Source organism: Lissotriton vulgaris, chromosome 6, assembly GCF_964263255.1.
Source record: "Lissotriton vulgaris chromosome 6, aLisVul1.2, whole genome shotgun sequence".
NCBI classification, from domain to species: domain Eukaryota; kingdom Metazoa; phylum Chordata; class Amphibia; order Caudata; family Salamandridae; genus Lissotriton; species Lissotriton vulgaris.
Genome location: NC_141694.1, coordinates 490,571,565 through 490,591,849, shown reverse-complemented (window position 1 = coordinate 490,591,849; position 20,285 = coordinate 490,571,565). Strand labels below are relative to the sequence as shown.

The window sequence follows — 20,285 nt, the reverse complement described above, 5'->3', positions numbered from 1 at the left end:
ATGGCTGGTTGATAGAAAAACGGGTAAGGTGGCGTAACTTCAGCTCATACAAGGGGCTCATTTTAGAAGTCTGCCTTAAATGTGTAAGTTTACCCATGTTGCGATGTGGTCTTATAGTCTGATGCACTCCAGTGTGATCCAAGTAATATGTGTTAAAAAAGTGGGTGGTGCTGGCGGGTAAATCCTTCTGAGTGAAAGGAATGATTAAATGCAATAAGTTGTGTGGTCCTCAACGAAAGAGGGGTGTTCCCCACTCACACTCAAATGCAATGTGTAATCAAGTCAACAGATTCAAAACGATTTTTCAGAACAGATTTATTCTTCTTTTGTTCATAAAAATGTATCTGAAGCTTTTTTGTAGCTGTATTTCCTTATAATCATTTCATCTACAGTATAAGATAACTTAATTTCATCACAATATTTCTATGCGCGTGGGTACCCAATGCATTTTGAGCCTCAGCCCTTCATCAGGTGCATAATATCTGCAATTTTGAAAGGAAACGTTAGGTCAGTCGCCACACATGACCATAAATCAAATGTTCATTGACTGAGGTTAACAAGCAGCTCTTATGTGGTATTTATAACAAAAAGGTGACTCCAGTAAAAAACGTTAAAGACCAACATGAGTAAGTAGAAATCCTGAGCAGCAAATTCAATACAGATGCCTTTGATAAACTGGTAAAATCAAAATGAGTGACGGCTTTTATCGTAAGTATTTATCATTGACACAAACAGATGTGAAAACCTGAAATCTCCTGTACATGGTTGCATATTTAAAATGTGTTAATTTATATTGAGTTTGTTTACATTTAAAAACAACTTCATTTTACCGCTTCTATTTTTTCAGCTTCAGTGGAAAGGTTTAAATGCCCAGTCGTGTAGATAAAATGAGAAACACCAGAAGTAGATGTGTGATATTGAGCAGTAGTAGAAATATGAGTTTCATTGTGTTGATAGTTGTTTTTGACTAATATTGTTTAAGTTGCATTCTCTAGGATATACTATTTTTCAGGACATCCTGCACTCTAACATGAGGTGTTTCTCTGATAGCCTAATCCGTGGCAGCCGTTCACAATTGGGATACGCACTACTAACAATTACAAACATTTCTATTTCTATTTCTATACAACATGTGACACCTTGGCATATTGCGCTCCGTGAAATGGTGCTCCTTTCAATGGCGCATGTAATCTCGCCATCACTATCTGCATAAACACTTGTTGAGAACGCCGACTCACGATCACTTCGGGTAAGAAACTTGGTATTATTATTACCTCTTCTCGTAACACCGTGCTACAAGAACGATTCACCGAATATAATGATTCACCCCTTAGGAAAGAGCTGTGACCTGTGATGGCAGTGATACCGAGGAATTTTCATCTTTAACTATTTTTTTCAAGTAAGCACGGTGCACTCAAATTTTTGCTATCTATAATCACAAGTATCTAGATGTTTTCACTGAACACGCTCTTATTTTTTCACTTAGGTTGTTTCATGTGAACAACTTGATTTAAAAACCCACACAATATACAAACAGTGTAAGGGCATACACCCCGATGTGGAAGCAATGATGGCGTCTAACATTTTAACATTGGTTTCACAGTACTAACTTTCACTACATGTTTTTATGAGAACCAGACACATGATACTAACGACAAGCACTCTCACCACAGTACGCAAACCATGTACTGGAGATTTCAGGTTTTCACATCTGTTTGTGTCAATGATGAATACTTACGATAAAAGCTGTCACTCACTTTGATTTTACCGGTTTATCAAAGGCATCTGTTTTGAATTAGCTGCTCAGAATTTCTACTTACTCATGTTGGTCTTTACGGCTTTTTACTGGAGTCACCTATTCGTTATTAAGCATGTTATTTACCACATAAGAGCTACATGTTAACCCCAGTCAATGAACATTTGATTTATGGTCATGTGTGGCGAATGACCTAACGTTTCCTTTAAAAATTGCAGATATTATGCCCCTGACGAAGGACTGAGGCCCGAAATGCATTGGGTAACCAGGCGTATAGAAATATTGTGATGAAATTAAGTTTTATCATGAAGATTAAATGATTATAATATAGCTACGAAAAAGCTTCAGATACATTTTTATGAACAAAAGAAGAATAAATCTGATCTGAAAAATCGTTTTGAATCTGTTGACTTGATTACACGTCGCATTGGCGTGTGAGTGGAAGACGCCCCTCTTTCAATGAGGATCGCGCAACTTACTGCAAGTTTACCCATGTACCTCAAATAAGCTCCACAAGTGGGCAACTAGCATGACAATGTGTGGAAGTCTAGTACCTTGTTCAATCTAGGACAACCTGGGCAGCCACAAAATAGGAATTTATTTGGGATCAGGACAATATTCGTCTATTCTAGATCCTGCAAATCAAATGTGGAGATGCTTGCACGAGACACGCTACCTTCTGGAGTTGTGAAGAAATTTGTGTGCCAGTCCAGGAAATCACAAGTTCAAACCTGCCTAAATGAATGCAGTAATAGCTCAGTTTTTTTTTCTATTTGTAGCATAAACGTGAGTCCATGTGGTTAGGGTTAGTGGTCCGATACATTTTGCACTTACCTTAGTGATTGTATGACATTAATATCATTGTGTATGCTGGTAATGGGCCCGAGATTATAACATACAACCCTTTGTGGTAATTCCAGTGATGGAGTTTGCCCCCCATGAGGAGATTGTGCTGTCACAATTTCCACCACTTTGTTGCTAAGGTGCAAACATTTAAATATGGTAGGCTTTCTGTCACTGGCATGACAGATGTGCATTTCCACCTGCGCAGAAATAACCCTTGGCGGAGTTCACAGTGTTGCACTAAGCGGAGCTCCACAAATGGTGGAGATCCATAGAAAAATGCCGATCAAGGTGATTGCACAGTTCCGGATGTTTGTCCGCATTGTGCAATCATTGCGAACGCCACCTTGCACAGCGCAAGCAGCCCCTTCTTTCCTCTTCTGCCGCTTATGTAGATTTTTACTCAAACAGCATATTTCTCAACGCGAAGGGGTAGTTTCTCAACGTTAGTGATTGTGCAAACGCAACCACTATCAATGAGAAACCTGAGCCCCCCCCTGCGTTGAGAAATCTCTCTGGGAGGTTTATTTTCCACGCTCGCCAACTTGATGTTGGCATTAGCAAACGAGCAAAAATCTCGCTGGGAGGTGGATTTTCCTCGCTCGCGCTCGCCAACTTAAATTTGGTGAACGAGAGCGAGGAAAAATACTCCACTCTACAGTGCGAAGCAGAGTTTTTTAGAACTCTGCAAGCGTAACGTGGAAAACTCAGCAAACTCCGCGAGCAGAGTTCACCGCCCAGGGTTACGCAGAAACCGAATTTTCATTGACTCACCTATAAATTAGGCACTTGGTTTAATAATTTGCCAATACACACCAGTCAGTAGTACTCTGAGATGTGAAGATGGTACGCTTTTGAAAGAAAAGTGAACTAACAACAATAATGCATGTTACCTGTCTTTTGGAGGCTCACTTCTAGAACGCGATGAAGTTTGCTTCTGATCTTGGCCCATATTGTGCTGCAATTGATCTGGTCCCTTGCCCCTATCAGAATGTATACTAGAAGGAGAGGTTTCTTGTGATCCTGTGGGACCAGTCATATTTAAAGGAGTCTGGGACCGTGATCGTTCTTGAAGCCTAGCTTTCTTTTCTCTAGGCGCATCAGAGCTTCCACACGTTGCTGTGTCACTTAATGCTCCATCTTGGTTAGTAGTTCCACTTCCAAAAAACCATGCTCCTGATTTTGTGAGAATTTCTTGCTGCTTCCGACATAAGTTACACACCCACATCACCTGGTTGAGACAAGAACGACATAGACGTTACCTTTGGAAGAGTTCAAATTATCAACTGAAACAGTTTAAGGTTTAACACATATGTAAACAATAACATTTATAACAAGCACACATATAGACTGGTCGCAGTTGTGTGAACTACCCAATGTTGTCAGAGATATTTAAAATGGCTAAACATACAATTACAGCCAGAGACGCTATTGTGGATCAAAACAGAAGTTGCAGACACAATACAACTATTGGCTTAATTAATTACTAACACCTCTATCTTTTCCTTGATAGATAAATTACATAACAAACATTTTGCACCTCAAGGAGATCACAAATTAGCAGATAATGCTCTTAATAGTAATTAAGAGCAAGAATAGGGCTAATGTTAGAACAGTGAGAATGAAGAACCATGCGCCTTGATACCATCCCGGGTGAGTAGCTGCGCTTTATAAGCCCCTGATTGATTGAAGAACAATGATAATAAAGCATTATGGCACATTGTTGGCCAAGGCAGTCTTCCTAATTACACTAGGGTAGATTTATTTATTCAGACCCAAATGATTGAACATTATACACAATCCCCAAAGATGATAGCCATGAAAGAAAGGTATTAGCTGTAGAACAGCCACCATCATATACTGAGACCCCGGGGATCCCCGTATCTGACACCCTTCGTGTAAATAGTAGTGTGAAATTGGGTAAGGGTCAAGCCGTGAAAAAAAACAGGAGACCTTTTCCTTATAGAACAACACATATGAGTGACACACATTAATACCGTTACCAATGTAATTTTGGCTGGATCTTACATACCAGACACTTGGAAAGTGGCAAAGATTAATCCCAGGGATTACAGAAAATATTGCTATTTTCCCAAAAAGGTTTCGTAGACAGATAATTGACAAACTTGATGAGTAGATTTCAGATCATGGGATCTTAGCCAATTTTCAAGAAAATGCAAAATCATTGGACCCGGGAAAAAAATAACCCGGTCAACTCAGTGCTCCCAGACCAACAGATGCCAGAATGCTCTCTTGTTTTGATTTCCAGCCCTAGCCAAATCCAGCTCAGACACCTGCAGGACCGAAGCGTACCAATCCATTTGAGAAGGGGGTGTAGGATCTTTCCACTTTTTACAGATTTCCCTTCTGGCAAGTAAGATGAAGTAAAACAGTAGACTTTTGGCCGGGCTCAGAACCCCATCCATAACTCCAAAGATCACATGGGGGAGCTCTAACACCACTGGGAAGCCTAGTGAAGATGTGAGAATGTTACTTATACCTTCCCAGTAAGGGGCTGAACAGGGGCATTCAAAGAACATATGGGCATCCGAGGCGGCAACCAAACCACACTTGGCACATGCCACTGGATTTGCTTGTGAGAATTTTGAGAGTCTTTGAGGAGAATAGTAAGCTCTATTTAGAGTAAAGAGATGGTTTCTGCGTAACCATGAGGGCTTGACAATGTCCCACAAGATCTTAGATGATGCAGTCCACATTATTGCACATTGCGGTCTAAGAAAGATGGACCCAAGAGTGAATCTGGTAACCGAAATTCGCCATCCACTTCTTCTTGGATCAGATTATACCATAGTGAAGTCTCCTTCTTGGCTGGGGGTTTGTCCACTAGGAAAGATACTAACTGGCTGTGACACCCCAGTGGGGACTAGTTGCCACAGGAATGCAGGGAGATATAGGAATGGGTCCAAATGTCCATTTGCATGTACTTAAACTTTGAGAAATTTGGACCAATTTTATTCTTTAGACATTCCCAAGGGAGCAAATCCCCGTCCATAAAAAGGTCACCCCACACCTGCAACCCTGCTGCTTTAATCGGAACTGCCAAGCTATCCCTCAACCACACAGGGCTCTCAGGAAGGCCCAGAGAGGAGACCTGCTACAAAAGTATCCTAGCTTTATCGACATCGCTAGTTTAGCCCATGTTTTTGCCATCCCCTGCAAGTCCTTCAATTTAATCTTCTTAAAGAACTTTGGGTTACCAAATTTAAACAAAAAGCCAGATTGGCCCAGACCTTCCCCTTTAAGCAGCACAGAAAACAGAAACCCAATCCCGCAGTCGATAGGCATCTTCAACAGTATTCGAGCGTGAGAGAGCTGAAATGCCCATGCCTACATCTGTAGATCCAGGGCTGCCAGCCCAGCCTTCTCCCTACGTCGTCTGAGTTTCTTCCAAGCAATCCTTGGAAGATGCTTGTCCCAGATAAAGGTGGTAATTTCGCCTTGTAATTTTGATAATAACAAGGGGTCAAAATAGAGGGCGAAGGTGTTAAATAAAAAAGAAATTTTGGGTAAAATAATCCTTTTAATCAAATTAGTTCTTCCTAATAACGAAAGTGGAAGTTGTGCCCAAGACGGCATAAGTTTGCGACACACTTTTGCAATGGCTGTAAAGTTAATTGAGGCAATTTGGTTGATATCCTTCACAATATTGAGGCCTAAGTAACGCATGCTAGAACCAGGCTGTATGCTGATATCTCAATCGTCATTCCAAAGCATCATCTCAGTTTTCGCTGCATCGATCTCATAGCCAGAGATTTCCCCAAATTCAAGAGCATTTTTTAGTACTGCAGGGAAAGCGGTACGTGCCTCTGATGAAAAAAAAATTAGGACATCGTCCGCGTACAGAGCCACTTTTCTCTCCCATCCCCTATAAGAGAAAGGTTTGATGTATTTGTCCTCCCTCAATCGTTGAGCAAAAGGCTCAATATATACATTAAATAGGAGAGGGGAGAGTGGGCAGTCCTGCCGCGTCCCCCTTGTGATGTTAAAAGGATCAGACAGATCTCCATTAACCAAAATACGAGCTGTAGGGCTCCAATATAGAAGGCCAACAGCACAACAAAAGCCCACGCCGATATTAAACTTAAACCAACGCCTCCAACAGGTACAACCAATTTACTCTGTCGAAGGCCTTGGTGGCGTCCAACATAAGGGCAACCAATGGGAGGGCATCGGCCGTCGCCATATCGATAGCCCCTATGAGGTCATATGTCAGCTCATATAGCTGGCGCACCTTAACAAAACCCTTCTGATTGTGATGTAAGATATCCGGGGCCACCGACGCCAGCCTCTTTGCAAGAACCGTAGCAAAGATTTTGTAATCTACATTCAGTATGGAAATTGGCCTGTAAGACCCACGATATGAAGCTGGCTTCCCCGGCTTCAAGATTAGGGTAATTGATGCGCTATCCCAGGATACTGGTGGACGGAGACCATCCTGTAAGATTTGGTTAAATAAGGTGGTAAGGGGTATACTATTTCTTGTTCCAATACTCTATATATTTCGGCTGGGAGGCCATTGGGGCCCGCAGCCTTCCCTTTCTTACCACTTCGGATAGTTATTTTGACTTCTTCCTCTGAAATAGTACTATCGAGAAATACTCGCTGCTCGCCTGAGAGTGCCGGAAGAGAAACTCCACTCAACCAGCTCTCAATACGCTCCGGCACGATGTTACTATCCACGTGATATATTGATTGTAAAAATTCTCTAAAAGCACATCTAATGTCTTCATCTGAGGAATAAGTAATGTTATTAACAGTGATAAGCTCAATATTGTTACGGACCTGATCTGTTTTGGTTTTCCAGGCCAGAAGTTTCCCTGCGCCTTCGCCATACTCGAAATGAGCCAATTTACTTGCCTCCCATTTCTGCAGAATTCTCCGGTTTAGCACCGAATCCAAACCACCCTTCAACGAGGATAGGTTATTATGTAATGAAGTTAACACAGTGTCTGGGGCAGCAAAGTCAGCATCTATATCCGCTTGAGCTTTAGCTATATCTAATTCAATGGAAGTGACTGCCTCCCTGTATTGTTTCCTGCGGTATGAAACTTTGCAAGTAATAAGACCCCTCAAAAAAGCTTTAAATGAGTCCCAAACAACTCCAAAAGCTGCTGACCCAATATTGGTATTCATAAAACTTTGGGCTTCAGTTTTCAGAAACGATATATCGTCTGGATGAGAGAGCAATGAGCGGTCAAATGACCAACTTCTAGGGGAAGCCTTGGAGAGCCCCACCACCTCCATTAACACTGCTGAATGATCAGACAAGTGCAAAGGGAGCTAGGTAATACACTTAACGGAATCCACCAATCTCTGACTAATTAGTACAAAGTCTATTCTAGACTGATGATGGTACATGTAGTTCCGAAAAGAGATTCCCTGTTTCAGGCACGACCTTCTTACCTTCTTGTCTGGACATCCTTATATATACCTTTTCTATTATCCTTCTTCTTTCCTATTCCGTATCTTCTTTTCCTTTTCTGCCACATTTCCTACTCTCTTTTTTAGTTTAACTCTCTCTCTCTTTTTCTTCCATTCCTTTCCACTCTCTTCTCCATGTTTTCCATGTCCTCTATGCCTTCTCCCTTAATCCCCACCCACTCCACTTCTAAAGAAAACAGAGTGTGAGACCCAAGGCAGGGTCTGTAATAAAAAGCATTCAGAACAATAGCTGCAGCAGTTAAAGGGTAGACTGGATCCCCTCCCACCTCAGGGACCCAGTGGTACAGCACCATCTGCACCACTGGAAGCTACGCCCTTGGTTCTCAACATGAGAGGTTACCATAAAAGTGACACACCCATAAACCGATAGCAGTTTTAATTATTAAACCATTTTATGTAAAAAAAAAGAAAAAAAAGGTTCTAGAATCACCACAGTGTGAGCCAGAACAATTTACACAAGATAATGAATTGAAGGCAGCAGATTTAGAATAGTTTATGGAGCAAGAGTGCCACTAGAGGGCGCTTAAAAAATGTTGTTAGGCTACAAAGAATTACTAGGCAACCGTAACATGCATATTTGAAAAGGAAAAACATGGTTAAGTTAGGTTACATTTTGTTAAAGACTTTCAACTCACAGGTCCTATTCAAAATATACATGTTTTACATGCCCAACGTATGCCTCGAGGTTCTCTTTCTACAATTTATGTATCCACAAAGGAGGTTGAATTTAACAGGCTGCGAAATATCGCATATAATGCCTTTCAAACAGACACATTTTGCCACTATTCCTTAGGGATTCACACTGCCATGTCCGGCCAATCAACCGTCCATATTCTTCAGCTTTTTCTCTACCTGCGCATTTTGAGGCACGGAATATAACTCCCAAAAACATGCAAAATCCTAGATGGTTTGCCCAAAGATTTGTACAACGGTATCACAACACCCATTCCCTTGTTAGTTACTCCTCTCCTTCGGAACTCAAACATCCAGTTAGATTTCTGACTTTTCATAAGGCCACAGAAATTTTTGTTTTATTTATATACACTTCTTTGTACTCCAAAGGACCTCTTTGGTACAATCCGAAGAAAAGAAAATTTCACTACTAAACGTTGCATGTTATTCCCTAACAACTCATCATAAGTGATATTTCTTGCACTCAATAAAGTACCCCGTTCTTCTTGTTACTTATCATGTGCGATAAATGCCACCTATACTCATAATCAGGGCCCTAGGGCCTGATTAGAAGTATTGATGCTACTTATTGCACCTGTTAAATAACGATACCATGGGGATCGTTATTTATCGGGTGCAATAAAATGCATCTGTTATGTGTTTCTGGGGAATAACATGATCAAAATCTACATGGTATGGTAAAAACCATATGATTTTCCCTCGTTAAATTTCTGCCGCTTCTACCTGCTGATGTTTAACAAAGACTGTGTTATTTAATGCATATCATAATTATAGGATGCGTTAAATAACTTCAAACTCGTAATTCGACTTATGTGTAAACAGGAGTTTATTCATGGGTCGGAATTAACTGACCCAATCCTTAAACACCAAAATCTGCATGTAATTCCCCAGAAAATCATAATAAGTGTTATTTAAGGCACTCAATAAATAACAAACCCTTGTGGTATCGTACTTTACCAGGTGCGATAAATAGCACCTATACTTCTATCAGAGCCATAGTGTGTTGGACCTGTTATTACATGTTTTCCTGACCATTTCCCAACAGTGTCCTCTTGTTTTCATTTTGGTCTCTCCTCCCATCAGGTCGGAAACGGCTGCATCCCTGGCACAATCAGACTCAAACGTTGGGTTCTAATGAATCAGCCAAATCTAACGAGCTAATAACAGAAAATAGTGTGATAAATTGCGCCTTTTAAACATTGGTCAACCCTGATATGACTACAACAAGCATATGTAATAGTTTTGACATTGTTTATCGGAAACAGACAGATCTTTAAAAAGGCAGAATGAGCGATTTGATAGCTAAAAAGTAGTTTCTGAAGATTTTAATACATAGCACTTTAGAAATTGTTTTTGCTAAGTTTTTTCAGAATGATTACCCTTTTTTTCAATTCTCTGAAAATTCCTTTTATGAAATGACAATAAACTCATGAATTACTTTTAATTGTATCTTGAGAAAGACGCGCTTGCTTGAATGTTGACCAAAAAGTTGTTTTCGGTCTGATCACTAAGACTTTGCAAAATATAGTTGTTTGTGGCCACACACATACTTGTTGCAGAATTTTCAGCATTACCACACCTAGGATGTGTGACTGGCAAGTCTTTGGTCTGATGTCGGATGTATCTTCCATTCCTCCTGAGATGGGTAAGTGACTGCCAGTCACTTGTATTACCACCTGTTAATTGCTCTACCAGGAATCTGCGCTAATTTAAATCAAAATAAAATTGTTGTTGGCACTCTACGCTGAGCAATTCTCGTATGAGAAGCCATCAGATCAAAGAGGTAGTTTCCTTGAAACAACTTTGCAACAAATGTTGTCTAGCATGCAAAGGTAACATGTTTTCCTGCAAGCTCCTCACACATAGAATGAGTGGAAAATGTGCTGCGTACTGCACAGAGGCCACTCCAACAGAATCAGAAATAGTATCACTTAATAGCATATGCTATAATAACAAAAACATGCTTCTATTTTGAAGCACCCAGCACAAAATCTGTCAAATCCACAGAAATGTCAATGTTGTTTTTAACTCGTAATAAAATCCGACATTTGTTACAAAATAGTCCAAGTTTCCTTTGAGAAGGATGATCATAATCTTGATAATGGTTGTTTCTAAATGTCTACACTTATCATAACAATTAGCCTGGACTAGGTAGAGAAAGGGACAACCTTGAATGGGGCATAAGAGAGACGCCAAGCAGACAACATGGTTACCAGTTTGCAATTGTAATACTGAAATAAGTAGCGAACAAAGTAGTGTTTTCTTCGTGCAAAGGTTTTGCATTAGTAATCTTTTATACAGAATCTCAGAGCAATGATGCTTTAGACAGACCCAGACTTAGTCTGAAATAAGATTTTTAAAACATTTTGCTGCCAAGGGAAAAGGCAGGACTCAGCAATGCAATGCATAGACAAGAGGAGTGCAACAAACATCCTTAGGCATATTTCCCTTAAACTGACTAAAACCATTAAAAAGTTATTAAGATAATAAAACAGATTCATTGTAAGAGTTTCCCAAACATAGATTGGTCCTCTATTTTGTTCAGGCCAAGGTGGATAACATTCCAACCAGGGGAAGCAAAAAATTACAGGTGGAACATCCAACTGTCCCCCCACTGAGCCTGGCTAAATCCAGACAGGGGCGGGCCACAATGAATCAGTCATTAGCCTTGGAAGCAAATGCATAAGCAGCATGGAGATTGTTTCATGATAGGCTCGGTGGCCAAAGAAGGGTGCCATATAATTGGTCTTTCTAGAAACTGCCAATGAAGTGCAGCAGATGGCGAGTCTCACAGACCCTTTCAAATTTCCTGAAGTTCATGACGTATTGCTGCCATATTCTGCAAAACTTTGATGCTTGCTTATAGCTGACTCAGGAAGGCAATGTAGTACTGGAATAGTTCAATCTAGAAATGATGACAGAATTAACAATAGAAGCTTTCAAGTGGCATGGAATAAAAAGGATTTTCTTTAATATCCTCATTTGAAATTGACAGTGCACCAACAGCAGCATGAGGCAGATGGAAATGCCATTATTGTAATCTTGTCTGATGTCTGTAGCACTTTGATGTTATACTCACTGGGACCCTCGTTGTACTGGGGTTGACCCTGCACAGGAACTACATTATATGTAGCGGCGTGTTAGAGTGTGGTTATGGGAAGTTTGATGAAATACACATATTGCAAGTTAATGCTGGGGAATAAAGCAATGCTTAACCACAGCCCATGTGTGCTGTGATCTATTTGCATGCTCCAGGGTTGGGGAATACGTTACAACTGGCGATGAGGATGGGATATGTGCCTGAGAAAAACAAGACTGCTTTCCCTGAGAGTTTGCAACGGTGCGGCAAACTGCCTTGCATGCCACGTGTTCCCAGAATCAATGTAAAGCAGCATGAGCCTGGCACATATGGAGTCAAAGCCCTGTCCAGCCTATACACAGGCGTAGATGAAATCAAAGACCCCACAGAGGAGCACTTTTGCAAAATGGCCAATAAAACTGCCGGTCAGGTTGTTAACAGAGACCATGTGATGCACCCCGAACACAGATCAATTATTCAGACAGTTCAAGAAATAATGATAATGCCACCAAGGTACAAGAAACAGAAAACATACTCACCGCCAAGGGCTATTGAAGCATACTGCAACATATGCTTCTGCAGCTGCTTCTTGCCAGAGCCAGCCTGCTCTGTGATCACCTGAACGGCGCGTGAAAACACAATGGCGACAGAAGGAAGTGCAAAATACAATACAGCATTGTTCCTGAAGCCACAACGTCCTTTCGACACTGATAAGAAGCAGAACATTGGACTGCGTGGATCTAAACATTTGATGACTTCATAGAAGCGCTAGAGGATGACAAGATCATCAAATATTTGAAAAACCTTGCAGGTGATGGAATGAAAGAAGTGCTAAAGAAAAATTCACAGACTGCTGCAACACCGTACTGAAAAGTAAAAGAAGAGCTTGAAGTCAAGTTCAATCCAATGCCAAACGTTGGTTATGAAAGGTACATCTTCAACCAAGCATGACAACACATTGGTGAGACAATGGATGAGTTTGTTGAAACACTTAAGGCACTCATTAAACATTACAAGTTCTGTGACTTCACCGACGAAGAAGCCATGCACCTCAGAGTCATTGATGGCTGCCTTTCAGATTCTTTTAGAAGGCGCATGTTTTAGAAATACACAGTCTAGAGAAAATACTGATGGCTGCGAGAGCAGGAGAATGAGCAGATAGAAAAGCTGCTGACATGAAGGCAGGAACAGCACACAATGAATCAGCATGGACTGTGATAATTAAGCACAAGGATAAACAAGATGCATGTAAATTGACACCTTCAAAGAAATCAAAGCTATGCTTCTGATGTGGACTTTGGTTTTCTAATGAAGGTAAATGTCCAGCCTTAGGACAAATATACAAATTCTGTGGGAAAGAGAACCATTTCATAACTGTGTGTCGAGCCAAGGAAAAATCAAGTCTGTCGCAACAGAAAAAAAGATGGACGCAAGAACATTCCAGAAGCACTCTCACCACACCCAAAAAGCAACAACAGCTACAATGAGTAGAAACCAAGCAAGTTCAATTGTCTCTCTGCTCCATTTCCAATATGTAGAGGTACGAGGCACCGACGCCCCCTCACTACTTCTATTCGCCCTCGCCATGGAGCCCCTAACCAACTGACAGCATCCTGCACACATGCATCGCAGGGTCTCATTCATTGTTATTATCAATATACACTGATGATATCCTCCTCTTGATCAAGGGCCCAGAGGTGAACCTTGCCCCCATGGTAGATGAGATAGTGTGCATTGGAGATGTCTGTCGCACGCATCAATAGGTCCAAATCTCATATGTTGCTACTGACCGTAGCCACTAGTAGGCCATCAATAGACTACTTGTTTGAGATGGTGTAATTGCTTGTGTCTGCTACCTGGGTATTATACTTCAAAGAGACAAACACCAGATAATATTTGAGGAATTATGGCCCAGTGCTTGCCAAGCTAACCAGACACATAGAGAGATAGAAAACACTCATGTGGGCCTGGTGGAAGATACTGCATGTCTCAGGCAAAACATTAAATGTAATGGAAGGAGTTGTGGGGGAATGCTCCATGTGCCTGAAAATGCTTATGCTCTAAAGTATGTCCCAGTCTCACCAGACCATTCTTCTGTAGTCTGCCCTTTACATCCCTATCCTAGGTCGGAGGAAGGCTGTGGTTGTCTAGTAAAGGCAGATGGGGGAGTAAGGGTACATGTTTTGCCTGAGACATGCAGTTTCTTCCACCAGGCCCACCATCCCTAATGAACCCCCTGACTTCCCAACCTCACCCAGCTACATCACAGGCGAGACCGGCAAGGCTAGGTCTCTACACTGTACATGATGTACACATAGACATGCACAATCACTGACCTCAGGGCATTGAAGAAATGGTAAATGGACTTCAACCAGATACAAATGTGGAAATTTGGAAATGCTGCTGCACCCAAATTAAACATGTCTTAATTAACTAAAAAAACAAACTGTTCCACTTCAAGTTCATTAACAGATTGTACTGCAACCCACAATCCTTACAAAGGCTGGACCCAGAGAAATCAGGACAGTGCCCCTGCTGTTCTTGCGGGTTTCTTCCACCTGGCATGGGAATGCCCATGTATATGGCAGTTTGGGGGAGGTCTGCCGCACAGTAGCAGATAGTGGGGAAACCGAAGTTGCCTGCACAACATTGACGGTTTAATTGGGATACACCAAACATGTCCCGAGCCAGACCAGACAGTTGGTGAGGGCACTGCTGCTGTTGGCCAAGAAGAAACTGGCTGGGTGCTAAATGAAGGGCTTCCCTGATAAGATTGTAAACAGGTGGAAATATGGCTCACTTTATCAGACACGAGCCAACATCTATGCAGAATTACAATACAACCAAGCTCGCACACGTGACCTATGGGAATCCTTCAAGACATACTTAGCTTTGAAAACTGATGAGGACACTCCTTAGACAAACCTCAACATCGCAGCATCATGAAATAACCACACTCAATGCTGTAATGATAGTGTAAAAGGTCATCTATTAGGACAAGGTTGCTCACATACTAAATAACTTTATAACCATTAACACTAATTCCAAAATATGAATCTTGACGTAACCCAGACAGTTCCATTCTCCCCGCACCATTCACAACTCACCCACTTCCACTTCTGCAGTAAGACCATATCATTTGCTTCACTCTTCTTCCTCGCATTTGCTGACCTCATTCCATATACCCAATCTCTCCTTCACTTGCCCTCCAACCATATTCCCTTGAAGATCCTTCCCTTGCTCGTCGCATACAGCGCACCAGCATCAGTCATCTGTGCACCCTACCTACCCCGCCCGAGGAGTGGATATGCCAGTATGTGACTCACCACCACCCAAATTACAGTGTATGCCCTGCAACCTGCCCTAAACTGGTAACATGCAGGAAGTCCCATACCACCCATTGTCCTACAACATATAGGGTGGGCGGGAGGCCTAAAATTCTAACTCTCCTCCCTGTGGTGCTTGGTGTCAGGAAGAGGTTGGATAATCCTCTTCTGACACCTTTATAGTCCTACCTATAGTTACCCGCCCCTTTCCCCTAGCTTAACTTATCCCCACCCTGTCCAGATGGCCAGCATGAATCACCCCGGTAGAAGACTGCTCAGCGACCTTCACTTCACCTGGGGGGCCGACAGTGCAACCCACCTCTCCTGTTCACGCATTTTTCAATATTTGTCTGCTCAAAACACTGGCTCTCACTTACAAGAAAATTGATCTCATGCACCACCCTTAGTGGAACTTAGTTATGACACAGCTTACATAGTAGTCACAAACAGCATTTTGGAAAGTGTGCTACACGCCCTGATGTGTTACGAAAAAATAATTCAATAGAGTAAAAAAAAGCAATAGCTAAGCAATTTCTAGATGAGTAAAATAAGCGGCACCAGTCTGTAGGATACTTACTATCTATGTGAATGTATGAGCCTCCCTACTGGAAAATGGGCTTTGACAATGTACGCTCAGTTGGTGACTGTGGCTTGTGAAGTTGGTGACATGCACATAGGTGTGCATTATGACATCACAAGCTAAGAGTCGAATGAGGAGTGAGCATACTATGCTTTCAAACATGAGTGCGTGCATGGTGTTGTATAAATAGGAGATGGTCACCAATCAAGATAAATAAAAATGCTCAGAATCACACTCTCTCTCTGTGCCACTGTTTCCACACTTATTTGTAGAAGCAAATACAAATACCAAGTTGGTATCCTGATGGATCACTATTCTCTGATATTTGACAGACTGAAACCCTCTGGTTGTAGTCACAGGTTACACCAATAGTTATAGTGTTTATTTTTAAGGATTTTATTATATATATTTGAAAGGGAGGTTGGCTTTTCATCGGACCAGTGGGATGAAGGCACTATGTGCTTTTAAAATACCCCTCACACACTAAGAGTCCCTTAGTGTCATGCTTCATCATGGGGGTCTTCCCGTCTCTCTACGGGGCGGGGCGTGCTACGACCTACGAGCTACGCGGGAGCACTTTAATTTTGTGGTGAAAGACTATGTGTTTGTGCAGTAACAGTGGAGGTAGTGAGGTGTAGGGACCTAGTAATGTGATTAAAATTAGCAACTACCGGGTCTAATAGCCCTACCTCACAACCCCTTTTTAACATTCCCAGCCAGGGAAGCGAATAAAATTATTTTTTCCACTAGCCAGGGAATTTTTAACTTTTTTAATCACATTACTAGGTCCCTACACCTCACTACCTCCACTGTCACTGCACAAACACATAGTCTTTCACCACAAAATTAAAGTGCTCCTGCGTAGCTCGTAGGTCGTAGCACGCCCCGCCCCGTAGAGGGACGGGAAGACCCCCATGATGAAGCATGACACTAAGGGACTCTTAGTGTGTGAGGGGTATTTTAAAAGCACATAGTGCCTTCATCCCACTGGTCCGATGAAGAGCCAACCTCCCTTTCAAATATATATAATAAAATCCTTAAAAATAAACACTTGCACTTTTCTTGATAGAATCTCTTTGTTTATATGAATCTACCAGGAGGGTGATTCTATCGCTTCCTCTACACTTCCTTTTTTGATTAAAAGTACACCAATAGTTATACAAGGGCAGGTGACATTCATAAACCCTTTGTAGCCATAGCACACCCAGGCAGGTGATCAGCATATCAATGGATCTGCCTGTTGTTTCTATCACCAGGATACTTAGCTACATAGCCCTTTCAGAACTCCTAAATCTGGGTGCACCTAGCAGCTGAGGAAATGCGTAAGAGCTTTAAAGGGTAAATCAGGGCCCGTTTGTGTTTATGCTGAAAGAATGCTCTTTTATTTAACTCTTCGTGGGATGGCTGTGATGCTTACCTCAACTGAGTCAGGACTGTTATCAAAATGGGGGAGAGCGCACCTGAGTCCTGCTTCCCAGATACTAGTTTCCACTGTACTCCTTAATGTTATGACATTAAAGCATGTTACACTGTAAAAAGATAACACCATATTATAAATGATAATAAAGATGGTAAAAAATGGGGGAGAACTCCCAATCTGGAAAAAGAAAAGCAACTGAGCCAGTGCCAGCACCATCCAGAGACCGTTGTCCTAATGGTTACTGGTGTGCCCAAGCATTAACTGTTAACCTTCTAGGGTCCTTTGTGCCATGTCACCTGTAAGCATGGGCGAATTTTGTCAATCTGGCGTTCGCAAATTTGCGTATTCGCGAATTCGCAATCCGCAAAATCCGCGAACTCTCGCGAATTTGCGAAATTTTTTTGTGTGTTCGCAAGGGTTTCTGCCAGTTCGCGAGGGTTTTGTACCAGTTCGCAATTGTGAACTTACTTGTCAGCTCGCAACGGTCGCGACTATGTTGTTTCTACGTCTGGTTCATCATCACAGGTTCACAGCACTCTCTGTTTCACCACTGCCACCCTCTGGTTCACCCATGCCACCCTCTGGTACATCACTGCCACCCTCTGGTACATCACTGTAGATTATGGGGGGGAAAAGCAAGCACACCTGCCCTGCTTCAACTGACATGAATTAATTTGGGGTTGATTTATTAATGTGTCACTGAATTTAAACTTCCAGTCTGGCACCTGCTTCCTTATCTGTAATTTGCTTTCTGTTGCAGTGCAATTTATTTTCCCAGGACCTTTGTGGCCTACTTGTAGCTATTCTATGAGCCTGCTGTGAGGGTCAGAGCAGGGTCATAGAATAGTTGCAAGTAGGCAACTGAACTCTGGAGGGGCCCTTCAGGAAGCACTACAGGGAATGGTTACTAATGATGAGTTTGAACTTTTGCACCTGCTGAGTGCTTTCAGTTTTGCAAAACTCGTTTTTCTGCAATTTCGCGGGATTCGTGGGGCGCGAATTTGCACAAGATCGAATTTGGAAGCCGCGAATTCGTGAGAATATGCGATTTGTTTTTTTTGCGGCATGTTAGTTTGCAAGGTTTTGTGCGTTTCAGCGAGCCGCTTGTAGCAAAACGGCGCGAAGTTACCCTCACGGTCGTTCACGGGCGCGGCCATCTTGTTTGCATGACGTATTTCCGTTTCCGGGCGCGATGTGTAATCTCGCAAAGTGTGCGGCTCGCTAGTACAATTTCGCGTGTGATCGCGAGGAAAATCTCACGCAAACTTACCCACGCAGTCGTGAACGGGCGGAACCATCTTGTTTCTCATTCATTGCTATGGTTCTGGGCATGCTTTCTGTATCCTCTCTGAATCTTTGCCATACTTTGCTTGTTTGAAGTTTTTTTTTAATCTATTTTACTTATTATCTATCCCTCTATTTTTCTAGCTCTATATTTTTGTGTTTTCTGCTACTTTTGGCTAATTTTAAACTACTTTTTTAAACTCTTTTCTTTTCTTCTTCCCTATTCTATTTCTTCTTTATTATTTAGCTTCCTTTCTGCCCAGACCATGGTAAAGGGAGCCGGGAAGCATCCTGAGAAGGGGAAGGGTCCTGCACCCCGTGCTCGGCTCCCGTGCGGGCGTTTGAGGGGGGAGACAGTCACAGCCCTGGAGATCTTCAGCGCGGAGGAGGTGGCCGCACTAGTTTTTTATGTTCAGCGCCGCGTCCCCAGGACCATCATGGCAGGCGGCAAGATCGTTAGCGGGTACGGGATCCGGGAGCGCCGGAAGCGGTGGGAGAAGGTGTGCCGGGCCATGTACCAACACTCTCGGGTCCGGCGCACCTACAACCAGGCCACCCACCGTTGGACGGATCTCCTGGACCGGGAACGCGATCTGCTCGACCTGCTCGGCCTTGAGATCCCCGGGCTTGGTGAGTAGTAGTAGCCATTTCTTTACTACTCTGTTTTCTTCTGCTCTGTGTGTTATTATCTTGCAAATTTTTGTTTTTTACCAAGAGTAATAATGCTGCTGATTACATTGTAGGTAAATTATATTGCAAAATCTTCTGTGCATTTTAGGTGCGCTGCTCTCCTTCTCAGTAGCGCTGCTACTATGCTTATTTGTTTTCGATTTTGTGTTCATTTCATTGGCCTGTGAAATTATGCATGAGTGTAGTTTAAAGAACTGCGTAATGCTAGACACTAAGGGTCAGATTTGTAATTACTGGCGCATCCCTGCAAAGTAGCAGGGATGCGCCAGTAATTGTGCGCCACGCCACCACCACCCATGGTGCGCCGTATTTACAATGCGGCGCACCATGGGCCCAAAACGTCACCGAAGCGTTACGCTTCTGTGCCGTAAAGGCGGCGCATTGCTGGAGTTGCGTTGCAACGATGGCGCAGCTCCAGCAATGCTCTGGGGTGCCCTATCTCCCCAATGCTGCGTCAAGCCGTACGTCTACTTCAAGCAGGCGCAGGGTTTGAGTCACGCATCATTGTCCTCAAAGTGACTGATTGAAATCTTGTAGATTTCCCTCAGCCACTTTTAGGATGCGTTCCTGCGCAGGAACGCCCTCCCTTGCGCCCGAACGCCCCCTGATGGCGCAGGGCTTTACAACGTGATGCATCTCCCATATGCGTCACGTTGTTAATATACGCCGCTCCATGGCGCCTCTTTTGTTCTGCCGCTGCTTCACAAAAGTCACGCAACAAAGGAGCAAAAGAGCCGCAAGGGGCTTCTAAATCAGCCCCTACAGACTCAAGTCCAGTCCTTCCTTTGTACACCTGGCAATAAGAAGAAATAGTGGTGGTGGATTGATAGTTTGAGTATTTTAATGGCTGGTTAATGTAGTAGGAAACTTTTTAGTGTTGTCGCTGATCTGCAATCACAATGGACTTTGTCTGTCACTTCGCGTGCTGCGGACTGCTGCCTGCCAGTCCTTGGCGATCCTTTTTAGTAGTTTGTTTAGTGAGTTACATAACTTTCCAAGTCGACAGTCCGCAAATCAAGCAATACTAATATCGTAGTAGACCACATGAGATAGGTCAATATATCCCGTGGAATACTTGTCCATTTGCTATTTCGCCAAAATATTTTGTTATTGTTCTTTTGAAATGTTTGATTTGGTTGGCAAATATCATC

At 42.5% G+C, this 20,285-nt stretch overlaps 1 protein-coding gene across 13 annotated transcripts in view; it reads right to left on the bottom strand.

The window, feature by feature from the left end:
• Positions 1–20,285, bottom strand: part of RIMS1 (regulating synaptic membrane exocytosis 1) — a 1,970,833-nt gene that overhangs the window by 1,315,745 nt on the left and 634,803 nt on the right. For all 13 annotated transcript variants that reach the window (XM_086926498.1, XM_086926484.1, XM_086926488.1 and 10 more), the window contains one exon: positions 3,493–3,830. In XM_086926498.1, coding sequence (XP_086782624.1) covers positions 3,493–3,830 — 338 coding nt within the window. The remainder of the gene's footprint in view (positions 1–3,492; positions 3,831–20,285) is intronic.